This window comes from Molossus molossus, unplaced genomic scaffold, assembly GCF_014108415.1.
Source record: "Molossus molossus isolate mMolMol1 unplaced genomic scaffold, mMolMol1.p scaffold_m16_p_5, whole genome shotgun sequence".
Lineage (NCBI taxonomy): Eukaryota > Metazoa > Chordata > Mammalia > Chiroptera > Molossidae > Molossus > Molossus molossus.
This window is the reverse complement of record NW_023425388.1, coordinates 57910186-57927575: the sequence shown is the minus strand read 5'-3', so window position 1 is coordinate 57927575 and position 17390 is coordinate 57910186. Positions and strand designations below refer to the sequence as shown.

The window sequence follows — 17390 nt, the reverse complement described above, 5'->3', positions numbered from 1 at the left end:
CCCTGCAGGGTTCGGTCTGTTGGGGATGTGCGGTGTTAACGTGAGTAACTGGCACGAGACAGAAAGTCGTAGGTGGATTAAGAAAAATCAATGAGGAATTAGACAGGGGAGGGAAAAACGTCTTGTTACATAGTCATAAGGATTAGAAACAAAAGACTTTTTTGTCTGAATTGGGATCATCTCACAAGTGGACTATTTAGGTAAAAATGTGTCATCTTTACGGTGTATTTCAGAGATAATATTTTAATAATTATTTAAAAGGATTCAGTTGGAAGTGATCATTGGTGCAGAAGGCTTAGTTCAAAAGGGAAAAGTCTTTTTACATTAATGAATAACTAGTTTTCTTTTGGAGAGGCGAGTAAGCTTTTGCCATAGACGTGCTGAAGTACTATGATCTTACAAGCTTGTGCCAGGTGCCAGGGGCTCAAAGGGGTCAGTTCAAGGGAAATGTTTCCTTGACAACTTACATTTGCCAGAATATTCCAAGACACATTTTAGAAGCTACCTATGGCATTAATATCATCAAGCCCAGAGAGGATGAAGATCCCCATAGACCTCCAACATCAGAAGAACTGCTGGCAGCTTATGGATGTGAGTTGTGATTTATTTTAAAACGTGAACAAAAAATAATAAAGTTGCCCTTGCTGGTGTGGCTTGGTTGGGCATCATCCCATGCACCAGGAAGCTATCGGTTCGATTCCCAGTCAGGGCATATGCCTGGGGTTTGGGCTTGATCCCCAGTTGGGGTTGTGCAGGAGGCAGCCAGTTGATGTTTCTCTGTGTCTCTTTCCCTCCCTTTCTAAAGTCAGTAAAAAAATATTTTTAATAAAGTTAATGAGATAAATAGTCTTCTGCAAGATACAAATTCAGAATTTTTCTTAGATTTTTGTCATGTCATCTTCCAGGGCTGATATTTTCGTTCTCTCTGTTGGCCTTCCTATAAAGTGGCTTCCAGGTGGCTGGTTGGGTGGTGGCTTTAGGGTCCAGCAGTAGAGGAGGGAGAGCTGAGTGCTGTCTGGTATTTTACTTCAGTGAGCTAAGTGCTCTTCACAAGTTAGAAAAGGAGATGCTTTGTGTCCCTCGCCTCTTCCCCAGCTCTGCCCTTTCCAAACCTTCATCAGAAATCAGTCCCTGGGGCACGGCCGGTGTGGCTCACTGGTTGAGGGTCGACCCAGGTACCAAGAGGTTGCCGGTTTGATTCCCGGTCAGGGCACATGCCCAATTTGTGGGCCCGATCCCCAGTGAGGGGCATGCAGGAGGCAGCCAGTCGATGTTCTCTCTCATCGATGTTTCTGTCTCTCTTCCTCTTTTCTCTCAAATTAGTAAAGAAAAAATATTTTTAAAAATGGAAATCAGTCCCTGGAGACACATCTTCCACTCTCCTGGTCTCAGGCCCTTGCCATATAGGAGGCCTCGACATGGGCAGTGTTCAGAGCTCCCACAGGGAGTGTGGGACCTGGCAACAGTTACCACAGGCTCCTAAAGAAAAGCCATGCCCTGGCCAGTTTGTCTCAGCGGTTAGAGCGTCAGCCCACGGACCAGAGAGTCCCGGGTTCGATTCCTGTCAGGGGCACGTACTTTGGTTGCAGTTTGTCCCCAGCCCCGGTTGGGGTCGTGTGGGGGCAGCCACTCAATGTGTCTCTCTCACATCGATGTTTCTCTCCCTCTCTTCCCCCTTCTCTCCCTCCCGCTCTATCTGAAGATAAATGCAGAAATGTCCTCGGGTGAGGATAGAAAGGAAAAGCCATTCACTGCTTTCATGACACCCAAGTGTACACATGGATTCTGATCTGAGGCTCCATTGGCTTTTTCTGGAGACTTCTCCCAAACAGGGAAAAAAAGGGATACCAGAAAGAAAATGAATGTGCTCACCAGAGCAGGATAGTGCTCGCCAGAGAGGGGAGCATCGGAAGCGAAAGCCCTCACAGTGCGAGAGCGGAGCCTGGTGAGGATAGGGACACACAACCTCCTCCCTTCCATCAGTCCCCGTAAGCCTCGTTCAACATCCAGATGAGTCCACACTTCCCCACCTCCATGTTTTACCTCAGTTACACGTGGGAGCTGTCTTAGCCTATCATTTTTCCAGTTGATTGTGATTTATTTACCTTAAATACAAACTAAAGGTTGTCTGGGGGAAACTGTGTCTACATAAAGAGACAGTGTTAGAAACATATCTGTGTGTGTGACCTGCCTTTAAAGGAACTGTCGCCAACCAGGAAGGAGTTCACTTTATTTGAGTATTTACTGGCAGAGAAAGGTGGTTTGTTAGTAAGTCAGGCCTTGAACTTACCTCAGTTGAGATATTTTAAAAAGGATAAATACTGAGCACTGTGGTAAGACTGGTGTAGTCACATAGTCACAGAACTAGAAGAGACCTTAAAGATAACCCCACCTCTCGTTCCCCTTTTTAACAAGTAATCTGAACTCAAAGCTGAAATGACTTGTCTAAGGTGGTGTCTGGTCAGTGGCACAGCCTGGATGAGAACCCAGATTTCCTAATGCAGGCCTCTCTCTAGTACACTGTTTGAGAAAATCAAAGTAAGGCAAAAGCCAGTTTGTAAAAAGGGATGACCACACAGTAGTTTCTAAGATCACCACTAGCAGGTCCATAAAGAATAATCCCTGACAGTTTTAAGAGATGTTGCTAGATAATTCTCAATTTATTACCTTACATACAAGTGAAATTGAGCATCTGTCCATATGTTTCTTAGCCATTTATATTTCTTTTGGGACTCACCTATTTTCTATGCATTATTTATCTTTGTCTTGATGTAGTTTTTTGTTCCATGTGCCACAAATATTTTTCCCAATGTTACAGTTTCTTTAGTGCTATACAAGTTAACAATTTTAATAGACAAGTTTATTTTTCCTTTTCGGCTTGATTGGATTTGATGTTTTCCTTAGGGAAGGCTTTTTATATCCCAAAAGGATAAAAACGATTTTCCTATGATACCTTTTTTCATATATATATATATACCTGCATATATTTTCCATTGATTTGCAGATAGAGTGGGAGGGATAGGGGGGAGAGAGAGAGAGAAACATCAGTGTGGGAGACACACATCAATTGGTTGCCTCCCACACAACTCGAACCAGGGCTGGGGGTCAAACCGCAACCAAGGTTCATGCCCTTGACCCGAATCGAACCTGCAACTCTTCAGTTTGTGGGCCGGGCCAGTGCTCTATCCGCTGAGCCAAACTGGCCAGGGCGTATATATACTTTTTAAAAGTTTAACTTAATTTAATTTTTTCTATCAACATTTAATCCTCTCTATGCCCTCTTGCACCTCACCCATCCTCCCCCCCCTCACACACACACTATCTGCCTGCTATCTAAAGTCTGTCTTTGTTTTGCTTGGTAGTTCAGTTTATTCATTAAATTCCACATATGAGTGAAATCATATGGTACTTGTCTTTATCTAACTTGTTTATTTCATGTAGCATAATGTTCTCTGGGTCCATCCATGTTGTCACAAAGGGTAACATTTTCTTCCTTTTTACAGCAGAGTGGTATTCCATTGGGTAAATGTACCACAGCTCTTTTTTTTTTCTTTATTGATTTTTAGAGAGGGAGATAGAAACATCGATGAAAGAGAACATCGATTGGTGTTTCCTGCATGCCCCCCACTGGGTATTTGGGCCACAACCTGGGCATGTGCCCTGACCAGGAATCGAACAGGTGACTTCTTGGTGCACAGGTCGATGCACCAGCCGGGCTACCACAGCTCTTGTATCTACTCATCTACTGAGAGACACTTGGGCTGCTTCCAAATCTTGGCTATTGTAAATAATGCTGCAATGAACATAGGGGTGGCATATAGTCTTTCAAATTAGTGTTTTGGGTTTCTTCAGGTAAATTCCCAGAAGAGGAATCACTGGGTCATAAAGCAGTTCTATTATTAATTATTTGAGAAGACTCCATAGACTTTCCACAGTCACTGCACCAATCTGCATTCCCACCAATAGTACACAAGGACTTCCTTTTCTGCACATCTGTAATATATTTTGTTATTAAAAACCTTTAGATTTTTTTATCTGCCTAAATGTACTTTTGTGTATGGTGTAAACTCCAGAAATTCTAACTGTTCTAAATTTAAAGAGCCAACGCAGAGCTAGTATGTGAGGGAGCTGAGTTTTGAACCCAGCCTGGCCACCAAAACCTGTCTTCTTATCCACTGTGCTCTGCTCCTTCCTTCTAATAGAGTTAGTTTTAAAGGGGTCTTTGTTGTGTGCTTAGTAAACTAAAAAAGTGTGGAGATATATATGTATAGGAAAACTTGCTCTATTGCTTTTGGTTTTGCTAATGTTGACATTAGTCTACAAGTAGCCTCCTTGGATATGTGTTTAAAATCAGGAAATGGAAGAAGTAAGTGGAGTAGAAAGAAGTTGCATGTGTCACAATGTGGTGCTGGGATATCAGATAAAACAATATGGTCTATTCTGAGTTGTCAAGTGGTTTTAAGATGCTAACGAAAATGTTTTCTACCATGATAATTGACTTTTCAAAGTAGAGAGTACTGTTGCATAGGGTAGTGAGGGAAAGGACTCAGTTTCATCACTGCACTTGTTTCTGTTGTGGTGTTCTGTCTTCTAACCTAGGTTTTGCAAAATTCCTTTCTCCTCACAGATAGTCGAGGATTCATGACAGCGCATGGGCAGCCAGACCAGCCTCGATCCGCACGCTATATCCTGAAGGATTATGTCAATGTAAGTGAACCTGCTGCTTGTTGCTCTTGATTAAACAGGTGTTCTTTCTCTGCAATATGACTTTAGAAAATGGCCATCTGTGAATTTATAAAGGAGATATTTTCTCAATGAGATTGTTTTATAGCTGGATTTATATTCTTGATCCAGGAGAGCTAGCATCATCTAAATCAATAAAGTGACTGACAATATGATATGAAAGAGATGAAGATCTCTGAGCACTTGTTGTCAGTGAAAGTGATACCTTTATGTCTCTGGTCTTTCCAGCTCTTTATAGCAGAATCTTCCATGTAGTATAGCTGTTTGTATGTCTTTCTCCCAACACTTATCTAATAATGATAATAATAGCTAACATTTATTTAAAGCCAACCCTACTAGGAATAGTTTCAAATGTTTTACATTTATTATCTCATTAAAAATACATAACAAGCCCTGGCCGGTTTGGCTTAGCGGTTAGAACGTCGGCCTGCGGTCCAGAGAGACCTGGGTTCGGTTCCCGCTAAGGGCACGTACCTCGGTTGCAGTTTGTCCCTGGCCCTGGTTGGTCGTGCAGGTGGCAGCCAGCCACTCGATGTGTTCCTTTCACGTCGATGTTTTTCTTTCTCTCTTCCTCTCTCTCCCTCCCACTCTATCTGAACAAAAAATGGAAAAAAGTCCTCAGGTGAGGATGAAAAAAAAAAATACATAACAAGCCCAGCCAGTGTGACTCAGTGGTTGAGCATTGACCCATGCACCAAGAGGTTGCCGGTTCAATTCCTGGTCAGGGCACATGCCCAGGTTGTGGGCCAAATCTCCAGTGGAGGGGCATGCAGGAGGCAGCCAATCAATATTCTCTCTCATTGATGTTTCTCTCTCTCTCTCTCCCTCTCCTTCTTCTCTCTTAAAAATCAATAAAGAAAAAAAATACTTAACAAGTCTGTGAGGTTATTATTCTCACACTATAAATGAGGGCATGCTAAGTTTTGGATTTTCCTCATCAATGGGAGAGGAACTAATAGTACCTATCTCATGAAATTATTATGGAAAATAAATGGAACAATGTACATGTGTGGTGATACACACACACCATAAAGCTTAGGGCCTGGCATATAATTAGCCCCAATAACTTTTATGTATTAAGCTTAATTCTTTCCACAAACAAGCAGTTCAGGGCCCTAGTAGTAACAGATTTGAGGATTTGACTGTATTCCCTCTTCTCAGTACCACATCAGTAGGGTTCTTGGAGCACAGAAATAAAAGTAGGCAGCCATATTCTCTTGCCTTCAATTCAGGAAGAAAGTAGCTAATGGAATATTTATATGGATGAGTTATTCATTTACACTTTATAAAACTGTGGAGGATGGGAAGATGCATTAAAAGCAATCACAGTTTTAGAGTGTTTATGGTGGGAAGAGGGAAATCTTCACCCAGTGAGCAACTGCAACCAGCCCAATATCCCTTTAGTACAGTCACTGTCCAGTTGTGTCCTAGTTTTCACTTTGGAAAATACTCATAAGTATAGTCATACAAGTGTACTGAAGGATACGTACTCTAGTAGCAATGCAAATGAGGTGAGAAGGAGCCCAGAGAGGAGGGATTTTATTTTTGTCTGGGGGCCACAGCAGGAGGCTAGGCCTCTAGAACACCAAGGTCATCAGTTTAGTAGGACTCTTCAGTCTAAGTTGACCAAAACTCAACTCAGCTAGCTTAATCAAAAGCAGAAAGCTGTGTCAGTGTGCCTGGTTGGAGACTCCTTGTCTGAGGACTTTCTTGGGACAACAGATGGCACTCGTGATGTGCTGTAATCATTCACGTTGTCTTTATAGGGTAAACTTCTGTATTGTCACCCTCCTCCGGGAAGAGATCCTGGGTCCTTTCAGTATCAACACCAGCGACTGCTGGAGAACAAATGGAATGGCGGTGAAAGGAAAATACGGCCAGACCGAAGTAAAAGAACAAAACAGATCGAAAATGTTGTTGACAAAACTTTTTTCCATCAAGTAAGTTTTTAAGTTTTTCTTCAATTCTCATCCAGCATATTTTTATAACAGCTTTGTTAGTATACAATTCACACATCATAAAATTGACCCTTTGAAAACATACAGTTCAATATATATTATATTCAGAGAGTTGTGCAACCATAACCACTATCTAATTTTAGAACATTTCTATCACTCCAGAAAGAAACTCCATACCTATTACCAGTTATTACTCCCCATTCCCCTTCCTCACCAGACCCTACCAACCACTAGTTTACTTTCTCTGTAGATTTGCTTGTCCTGGAAATTTTGTACAAATGGATTTATAAACTACGGTCTTTTGTGACTAGTTTCTTTAACTTGGCATAGTGACTTCAAGGCTCATTTGTGTATCAGTACTTTATTCCTTTTTATTGCCAAATAATAGTTCATGAAATGGATAGACCACATTTTGTTTATTCGTTTATCGGTTAATGGACATTGGGTTGTTTCCACATTTTATCTGTGATGAATGCTGCTGCTGTGAACATTCATGGGAAAGTTTTTGTATGGACATATATTTACTGTTCTCTCAGGTGTATTTTTGGGAATAGGATTGCTAGGGCATTAGTAAATCCACATTTAACTTCCCAAAGTGGCTGTGCCATTTTACATTCTCACAAAGGCATGTATGTGAGTTTCTCCACATCCTTGCCAATATTTATTTGCTGTCTTTTTATTTCAGCTGTCCTGGTATGTGTGAAGTGGTGCCCATGGGTTTGATTTGCACTTCCATAATGACTAATGATGTTGAGCATCTTTTCATGTGCTCATTGCACGTGTCTATATCTTCTTTGGAGGATTGTCTGTTAGTTGTTATTGTGGCCTTTATCATATTTATTGAGCCTTTATCATATTTATGATTTAGAAATTTTTCTTCCATTTAGTAGATTATCTTTTCTCTGAGCCAACACATTTTTATCACTTTGTTTACATCACAAGTACATCTTTTTAATTTAATTTTTTTCAATTATACTTGACATGCAATATTATATTAGTTTTAGGTGTACAACATAGTGATTAGTCAGTTATATTACTTACAAGTGGTCACCTGATAAGTCTAGTGTTTATCTGACTCATCACAGATACAATTTATATATAGCATTTTAAAGAACCAATTTATGTGCAGAACATTGAAATCTTATAATTGTACCTAATATATATTTTTTAATGTTTTTGTGACTATTATAACCCAAACAGTGGGGTGCAGGGGTCAGGTATACCCAGAGAAGGAGTTTTCTGTTTTCGCACAGTGCCTTATCCGTGCCTCACACAGTGATCCCGGTGACGCACGCCGTGCAGATGTTCTGTCCCGGTTTCACCGTTGAAGACATTGAGGTTTATGGAGGCTAAGCCACTTACCTAAGGGCACTTGTTTTAAATGGCAACGCTAGGCTAGAACTTAGGTTGTTGTGGCTGCTAGTTTGAATTATTCCCACATCTACCAGTATTTAGAAGAAAAGTTACCAATGTGCAGAAATTAGAAGTTCTTTCTTGAGCCTAATACTGGCATGCAGGACATTTAAGTTGAAGTTTTAAGTATTTATAATTTCTAAAGGTCACGTATAAGAAAGCTGAAAACTTACAGTATGATAATTACGTATCTAAGCTTTAGTTTCTAGAGCAATATTTTATTTTTTTTAAGATCATGAGATAACGCTTTATACTTGAAAATCATGTTGGGTTAAATTTTTGCTATTAAGTAAACTTAAAATTTGTTACGTTTTGTTTCAATTAAATAAAATCACAAGTTTACAAAAACCTTTTTGAGCACCTACTAGGTGCCAGCTACTACACCTGGACCTGGGATATCAAAATAAATAAAACACAATTATTGCTTTCAGGGGATCACATTCTAGCGAAGGAGAGACAGGCAAGTTAACATAACGTGACATGTTAGGTCTAGGACAGAGGGGTAAGTCAAGGACTCTGTGAACCCAGACTGGGGCTGAGAGCAGAGTGAGTGAGTGACGGCCCTGGAGAGGAAATGATATTTAAGCTGGACTTTGAGGGACAAATAAAATGTGCCAGTTGGAAGGAGTGGTGAGGGCCAGGGTTCCAGGCCGGAAGCATAGCATGAACAAAGGCAAAGACGTGTGGGAGTGTGGGGTTTGTCATTAACAAACCTGGGTCGTAGTGGCCTTGTGTGCCCTGTAAGAGAACCTGAACAAGATTCACCAGGCTGCAAGGAGCCATCAGAGATTTGAGGACAGGACTAGAGAGAAACGTGGTTAGAGAGTACATAGAAATGGGACACTGGGTTAGAAGAGTCACACGGTGGCCCAGTGAAAGCTAAGAGACACCTGGGGAAACACCTGGGTTAGAGCAGTGGGTAGAGACAAGAGGGGGAAAATGAACCAAATTCCAGAGGCTGGGATCAGCAGGACTTAGTGGCAGCTGACTGTGTATGACAGATGAGGAACACAGTGTGCTGTCTTGGCAGCTGGGCAGATTCTTTATACCACTAAAAAAAAAAAAGTGGAGGGTCAGCTTCTAACTAAATTGAGATTGAGGCAGGTTGAATTTAATATCAAGATAGAGATTTCCAGGAAAAAGCTGGTATCATGAGTCTAGTTATAGATAACATTTGAAGCTATGGAACTAAGCAAAGTTGAGGAAGAAAGGAATGATCTGAAGTCAGAATGCTGAGAACATACATTTAAGTAACGCGGAGAAAGGACCAGTGAGAGATGGAAGTCCACTTTCTTGGAGTTCTCCACAAATTTTACTGTGCATATTATCTGAGGGAGACTGCAGCTGTCTCACGTAAGATATTCTCTTATTTGCTAGGAGAATGTGAGAGCTTTGACCAGAGGCGTCCAGTCTGTGATGGGCTACAAGCCTGTGAGTGGCCTGGTGACTGCAGCTACTGCGAGCTCTGAGAGTGGGGCGGGGAAGCCCTGGAAAAAGCATGGCAACAGAAATAAAAAAGAGAAAAGTCGTAGACTCTACAAGCACCTGGATACGTGAACGCATCTGCATCGGGCATCGAGAAGGCACTGCCCCTGCCCATGGAGCTCTGGAACGGGCCCTGCTCCCCTGGCGCACGGCCACCCCAGCAGTCCGCGTCGAGACGAGATCCTGCGCCCCAGGGTCCTCCTGTGGAAGGCTACATTTAAGATGCGGGGGAGAGAATGATGTGTATTTGTGTAAACATAAGATATATACTAATTTGTAAGTTGGGAGTCTTTTGCAAGATATTAAACTTAAATTGCCACTAACATTTTATTTGTTTATGTAGATACACTGCCATTTGGACATTCTACATTCTTTATAGACAGTTTTAATTTGCTAAAATCTGGGATTTTTTGAATACGTTATTTAGATTAACGATTCTCAACCTCACACATACTCAACACACCCCTGGTATGGCAGAAGGCATATCAGATCTCGGAATGGGGGCTGGCATTTGTAGATTTTATAGGCCCCTGGAGAGCAGGACCATCTATTAAAAATCACCATCACATGAGCCATGACTACTGAGGGAAGCCTGTGTTTTTCTGTCGCTAACTCACAGAGAGAAAATCGGTAATCGGTTTATATTTTAGGCGTGGGGATCCCTATGTCCTCAGTACTTGTGACCATCAAGAGTAAGATGGGCAGTTTACCTTTCACAGTCACGATCATTCGGATCCAGGTGTAATACACTGTGGCTGTTTCAGCCTCTGACTTCTTCACTTTGTCTCCCTTTTTCTCTGAGCCTCATTCCCTATCTCAGATCATTACCTTGTTTTCAGTCATAGATGTTTTTGGAAATCAAATGGGAGTTGCAGATGTTTGCTTTCTCTAGAAAAATGCACATTCCCATATACACAATTTCGCAAAATATACCAATAAGACTTAACACACACACCCCTGCGAATTCACCCATGAATTCAGTTAAGAAGCCTTGCCTTGAAAGGGGGCTGGGGTGGGTGGAAGTGGGCAAAGTGGGGATAAATAGGGACAGAAAGAGACTGCTTGGCAGATGGGTGCACAGTGCAGTGTGCAGTGATATTTTATTGAGTTGTACATTTGAAACCTGTATGGTTTTGCAAACCAGTGTCACCCCAATACAATTAAAAAGATAACATTTGAAAATGTGTTATATCTGGGAAACGAAAAAATTACATTTTTTTTAAAACTATGTTTTTATTGACTCTTTTAGAGAGGAAGAGAGAAACATCCACGTGAGAGCGATACATCAATCCGCTGCCTCCCACACGCACCCTGACCAAGGATTGAGCTTCAAACCTGAGCATGTGTCCTGACTGGGAATCGAACTGGCAACCTTTCAGTGCACGGGACAATACTTAACCAACTGCGTCACATTGGCCAAGGCAAAACATTACATTTGTTTGTTTCACAGTTATGTATCAACCACCAACCATGTGGCAGGAAGGACCGTCTGGAAAATGACACGTGAGGTAGGGCCCTGAAGCAGAAAGCATTGTAGGGTGGAATGTAGCAGAGCCAGGTCACACATGGCAGAGCCTGCAAAGGGATTCTGGGTGTTTTCTCAAAAGCAGGGGAAGCCGAGGAAGGGTTTATACAAGTGAGGAATGAGATGTGTTCTAATTATTCATTTAAATATCAGGTGAAAATTTAAATGAATCAAGGCTGAAGTAGATCTAGAAAGAGCAAAACTAAAAATGTTCTAAAACTGTTCCTCCATCTGAAGCAATCCACACCCAGTCATTCTCTTATTTATTTTATATATCCTCAAACAAGGATATGATTTTCATTGATTCTAGAGAAAGACTAAGGGAGATGGGGAGAGAGAAAGAAACATCAGTTGGTTGCCTCCTGTATGTGCCCCAGTCAAGGATCAAACCTGCAACCCTCTGGTGCAAAGGACGATGCTCCAGCCAACTGAGCCATGCCAGCCAGGGCTCAATCCCTTCTTTCTGAGGGAAGAGAACATCTAGAAAGCTCATGAGAGAAAAGGAACAGGCATTGGCATGTGAAGGAATAATTGGTTCCATGTGTTGAAGAACAGGCCCAGGTGTATGGCAGAAACTCATGCTGAATGGACAAGCACGTGCTTATGTAGTATGGTAATAGCTAAAACATGAAACTTTTTAGAAAAAAATGATCATATAGTTCCATGCTCTTGATTATCTTTGTAACAAGTTTATTGAGATAATTCACATGCCATGCAAAAGTCACCCATTTAAAATGTATAATTTTCCCAGCTGGTGTGGCTCAGTGGTTGAGCGTCGACCCATGCACCAAGAGGCACCGGTTTGATTCCAGGTCAGGGCACATGCCCAGGTTGTGGGCCTGATCCCCAGTGTGGGACATGCAGGAGGTGACCAATCGATGTTCTCTCTCTCCCTCTCCCTTACCCTGCCTCTAAAAATCAATAAAGAAAAAATAAGTTTTTAAATGTACAATTCAATAGTTTTAGTGTATCCACAGAATTGTACAACCATCACCACAATCAATTTTACACTATCATCTCAAAAAGAAATCTAATACCCTTTAATAATCAGTCCCCAATCCTCTCATCCCCCTAACCCTAAGCAACCATTCATCTAATTTACATATAGATTCGCCTATTCTACACATTTTATAAATGTAGTCACACTATGTGATCTTTTGTGACTAGCTTTCACTTAACCTAATATCTTCAAGGTATATACATGTTATAGCATCTATCAGTACTTTATTCCTTTTTTTTTCCTGTAATTTTTTTAGTCACCATTTATCCCTGTTATACCCTCCTTTGTCTCCACCCACTGCCACAGTCATCACACTGTTGTCTGTGTCCATGATACTTCATTCCTTTTTATTGCTGTATAATAACCGTATTCCATTGAATGGATATACCACATTTGTTTATCCCCCTATTGGTTAATAGACATTCGGGTTTCCACTTTTTGGTTATTATGAATAATGCTGTTGTAAACACTTGTGTATAAGTTTTTGTGTGAACACAGGTTTTTCATTCTGTTGGGTATACTAGGAGTGGAATTGCTGGTCATTGGGATTACTATATATTTAACCTTTTTTTTTTTTTTTTTTTTTTTTTTTGTTGTTGTTGTTGTTGTTGTTGTTCAGATGGAGCGGGAGGGAGAGAGAGGAACAGAGAGAGAGAGAAACATCGATGTGAAGGGACACATCGAGTGGCTGCCACCCGCACGACCAACCAGGGCCGGGGATAAACTGCAACCGAGGTACGTGCCCTTAGCGGGAACCGAACCCGGGTCTCTCCGGACCGCAGGCCGACGCTCTAACCGCTGAGCCAAACCGGCCAGGGCTTTTTTTTTTTTTTTTTTTGTACAGATAGAGTGGGAGGGAGAGAGAGGAAGGGAGAGAGAGTGAGAAACATCGACGTGAAGGGACACATCGAGTGGCTGCCACCCGCACGACCAACCAGGGCCGGGGACAAACTGCAACCGAGGTACGTGCCCTTAGCGGGAACCGAACCCGGGTCTCTCCGGACCGCAGGCTGACGCTCTAACCGCTGAGCCAAACTGGCCAGGGCTATATTTAACCTTTTGAATAGCTGCCAGACTGTTTTCCAAAGTGGCTGTGCCATTTTACATTTTTCACCACTAGTGTATAAGAGTTCTAATTTCTCCACATCCTTGTCACCACTTGTTACTTACTATTTTGTTTTAGCCTCCTAGTCGATAGGAAGTGGTATCTCATCATGATTTTGACTTGCATTCTCTTGATGAATGATTTTGAGCATCTTTTCATGTGTTTATTGGCCACTTGTACATATATCTTCTTTGGAGACCTGTCTATTCAGATCCTTTGCCCATTTTTTAACTGGGTTATCTTTTTTTTATTGAGTTACAAAAGTTCTTTATACATTCTAGATACTAGTTCCTTATCAGATATATACTTTGCAAATATTTTCTGCCATTCAGTGGGTTGTCTTTTCATATTCTTGATAATGTCCTTTGAAGCACATTTTTAACAATGAAGTCCAAATTATCTTTTTAATTTGGTGGCTTGTGCATTTATTGTATATTTTTAAAACTATTCCACATCTAAGATTACTAAGATTATATTTTCTCCTAAGAGTTTTCTAGTTTTAGGTATTACATTTAGGTCTCTGGTCCATTTTGAGTTAATTTTTTATATGGTGTAAGGTAGGGAATGGATCAACTTCATTCTTCTGCTTGTGGATAACCAGTAGTACAACACTTTGTTGAAAAGACTAGTCTTTCCCACCAGAGTGGCTCAGTTGGTTAAGCATCATCCTGTGCACTAAAGGGTTGCTGGTTCAGTTCAATTTCCAGACAGGGCACATACCTGGGTTGCAGGTTCAGTCCCTAGTCAGGGCACATATGGAAAACAGCTGATTTTCCTTGTCAATGTTTCTTTTTCTCTCTCTGCATGTCTTTCAGTGAGGATTAAAAAAAAAAAAAAGCAGCCCTGGCCGGTTTGGCTCAGCAGTTAGAGCGTCGGCCTGCGGTCCAGAGAGACCGGGGTTTGGTTCCCGCTACGGGCGCGTACCTCGGTTGCAGTTTGTCCCCGGCCCTGGTTGGTCGTGCAGATGGCAGCCACTCGATGTGTCCCTTTCACGTCGATGTTTCTCTCTCTCTCTCTCTTCCTCTCTCTCCCTTCCACTCTATCTGAACAAAAAATGGAAAAATGTCCTCGGTTGAGGATAAAAATAAAAACGAAATAAAAATAAAATAAAAAAATAAAAAAAAGACTAATCTTTCCTTCTTGAATTGTTCTGGCACCCTTGTTGAAAACTGAATGTAAATGTGAGGGCTTATTTCTAGATGTTTGCCTTTGATATTTAACATTCATGAATGTGGAACAACTGGGAAGAGTATCTTCTAACAACTGTTTCGGTAAGAGGTGTCTGTGTAGACATCCCACCCAACGCCATATCCCTTAGCCTACGTCCAGTTCCCCTCGGCCCGTGGACAGCTCCTGTGCAGACTGACAGCTTTCCCACACAAGCCACCTGTTCTAGCGTTCCTGCACCACAGAAACTGCTCAACCTGCACACAGCTGTCTACCAGGGCTGGGGATTTAACACCCCCAGGGCAACCCCAAACGGTAAGGAATGGGGGAACTGGTTGGTAAGGACCCCAGCGTCCCTGTCACTCAGTGTGGCTATTCTACATGTTCCTCACTAGAGCCTAGTGGAACTGAGCCCCACTTACCCTCAGCTAAAACCATCTCGTTAACTCGCCCCGCGTTGCGTTCCTCCATTCCCTGTCTCACTTTCTCCTCTCCCTCACTTCTTCATGGAATCGTCTCCCAAATAAACTACGTGAACCAAAGTCCTTTGCTTAGAGTCTGAGGAACCCAAACTAGGACAGCCTGAAAGGAAATGTTTATTTTCACCTTTGCTTCTGCCCAGAATACATCTTGTTAAGCATCTTGTGCAATTTTTTTCCAAGTATGCCCACCCTTGTAGAGCTTAGTACTTTAGACTTACGAAATGCAATCATTATCACTTTATTGTTTCGACATTTCTCCCTAGCATTTTATTACAAGGAGTGTACCTCCCATTTAAAGTAGAACCTGCAATACATCTGCCAGCTGTTTATATTTCAGGAAATTGACGTTTCTGTCAAGAAGCCAGTAGCAACATGTTTTCTTGGTGGGGAAAGTGGAAAATTTGGCAGCAAGCCAGAAACCTACTTCAGGTCACCTCGTTTTCACAGCCCTTCCCTTTCTTCAGCCTTTGTGGAGAAGTGAGAAGATGTGTTCAAACTTTCCACCTTTAAAAATAATTTAAAAATTCCACCCTTAATAATTCCCACCATTTGTTATCTGTGTGTTCAGTTGGTGAATTCCAATTTCACCTTTCTTGCGGTTTTGAAATTTTTCAAAATAAAAAATTGGGAAGTGTGGGATCATAGAAGAGAGTTAAATACCACAAGGGCTCAGAGTCATTCAGAACAGACAGAATTGTACTAGAATCAGAGACCACAATGAACAGAACGCAGCTTCGTCTTTACTCTGCCTTGGCTGACTTTTGGGAAGTGGGGTTGTCCAGCTTTTGTACTGGCGTGTAGAAACTTGGAAGGATGCTAGTTTCTTAATTATAAACTGCAATGAGAACTTACTTTTCTCCTCCAATAATTATTTCAATGCAAATATTCAAGAACTGCATTCTATTTAGTTGGCTTTTTGAAAAGTGAGTTGTTGCCCAGCTGGTGTGGCTCAGTGGTTGAGCGTCGACCCATGCACCAAGAGTTCACCCGTTAGATTCCCGGTCAGGACACATGCCCAGGTTGTGGGACCGATCCCCAGTGGGGGGCATGTTCTCTCTCATCCATGTTTCTGTCTCTCCCTCTCCCTTCCTCTCTCTAAAATCAATAAAGAAAAAAAAATTAAAAGGTGAGTTGTCTTGCTATCAGACAGCATTCACTGAGATTTACCTCTAAAATGGAGGGCTTTTTTGTGTGTGTGTACATGCCCCTAGCAGGGACCAAACCCAGGACTCTCTGGTCTGCAGGCCGATGCTCCAACTGCTGAGCCAAACCGTCCAGGGTGTAGGGCTTTTCTTGTTATAGCATCTGTTAGTTCTGTTAGCCCTTGCTTAGCTTCTGAGCAGCATGAAGTCAGTGACTTTCAACAATCAGATGTGATTAATGAGGAACGGGGGTGGGGGGGTGGGGCAAAAAAACCCTCACAAGATCATGCAGTGTGATGATGACAAGAATTTTTAATAGAACCCAGGACCTACTTGAGTTATGGCGCTGCAGCATATCCACAGTGGTATTGATTAAGATTTGGAAATGCTATTATTTCAACATGCATTCTCCAAGAATTGATTTCTCTACATTTATAGCAGGTAAATCAAACTGACAGGAGTTTTTTAATGTTTGAGGAGTAGCCACAAGCTCTTCCTCTAAGTCTAAAGAATGCATTTCACAAGAACATTGGCCGGAGGCAACGTGTCCTCAGAAGAGAAAGCTGTTGATCCCTGGCCGGTTTGGCTCAGCGGTTAGAGCGTCGGCCTGCGGTCCTGAGAGACCGGGGTTCGGTTCTCGCTAAGGGCACGTACCTCGGTTGCAGTTTGTCCCGGGCCCTGGTCGGTTGTGCGGGTGGCAACCACTCGATGTGTCCCTTCACATCCATGTTTCTCTCTCTCTGTTCCTCTCTCTCTCCCTCCCACTCTACCTGAACAAAAAATGGAAAAATGTCCTCGGGTGAGGATAAAAAAAAAAAGAAGAGAAAGCTGTTGAGCTGCTGGCCTCTCCCCGCAGGTGGCCGGGATTCATGACCATGACTGGCTGCCTACTGTAGTATGGCCCAGGCTGCTGCAGCCCACCCACCCTTCAGGGCCATGCCCATGAGTACAGTGCCTGTGCAAACAGGACATGCCTATTTGGATGGAGGGCAGTGTTATAATCTGCTTGTTTTTCTTTTCAGGAAACTCAAGACCTTGGCCAAAAAAACATTAGCTTCTGGGTGGGGCAGCTGCCTGGTCTCCGGGGAGCCTGGTAAAGGAATTGATTCACTTCCTGAGGACGGACCCTTCAAAGAGCCCTCTGGAAGGGGCTAGGAGAATTTGAGAGGAGTCCTAATGACAGGGAGGGAGTTGGTTAGAATATGTAACCCTGAATGCCCCTCTGGGGTTAAGTCCTGTTGTCTGCATGCCCGGGATGCAGACTGCCTCTCTCCCCTCCCCTCCCACCCTGGCGACAGTCCCTCCGCTGTTTGCTGGTGTCTGCGGGCATGCTCTTCCCGCCTCCAGGAGCGCAGCCACGGCCTCATTGC

General features: G+C 42.5%; 1 protein-coding gene across 1 annotated transcript in view; it reads left to right on the top strand.

The window, feature by feature from the left end:
• Nucleotides 1–10011, top strand: part of LSG1 (large 60S subunit nuclear export GTPase 1) — a 30515-nt gene extending 20504 nt beyond the window's left edge. The window contains exons 11-14 of the mRNA XM_036243695.1: nt 468–591; nt 4628–4707; nt 6510–6683; nt 9492–10011. Of these exons, the coding sequence (XP_036099588.1) occupies nt 468–591; nt 4628–4707; nt 6510–6683; nt 9492–9671 (558 nt within the window). The 3' untranslated portion in view covers nt 9672–10011. The remainder of the gene's footprint in view (nt 1–467; nt 592–4627; nt 4708–6509; nt 6684–9491) is intronic.
• Nucleotides 10012–17390: the final 7379 nt, after the last annotated feature.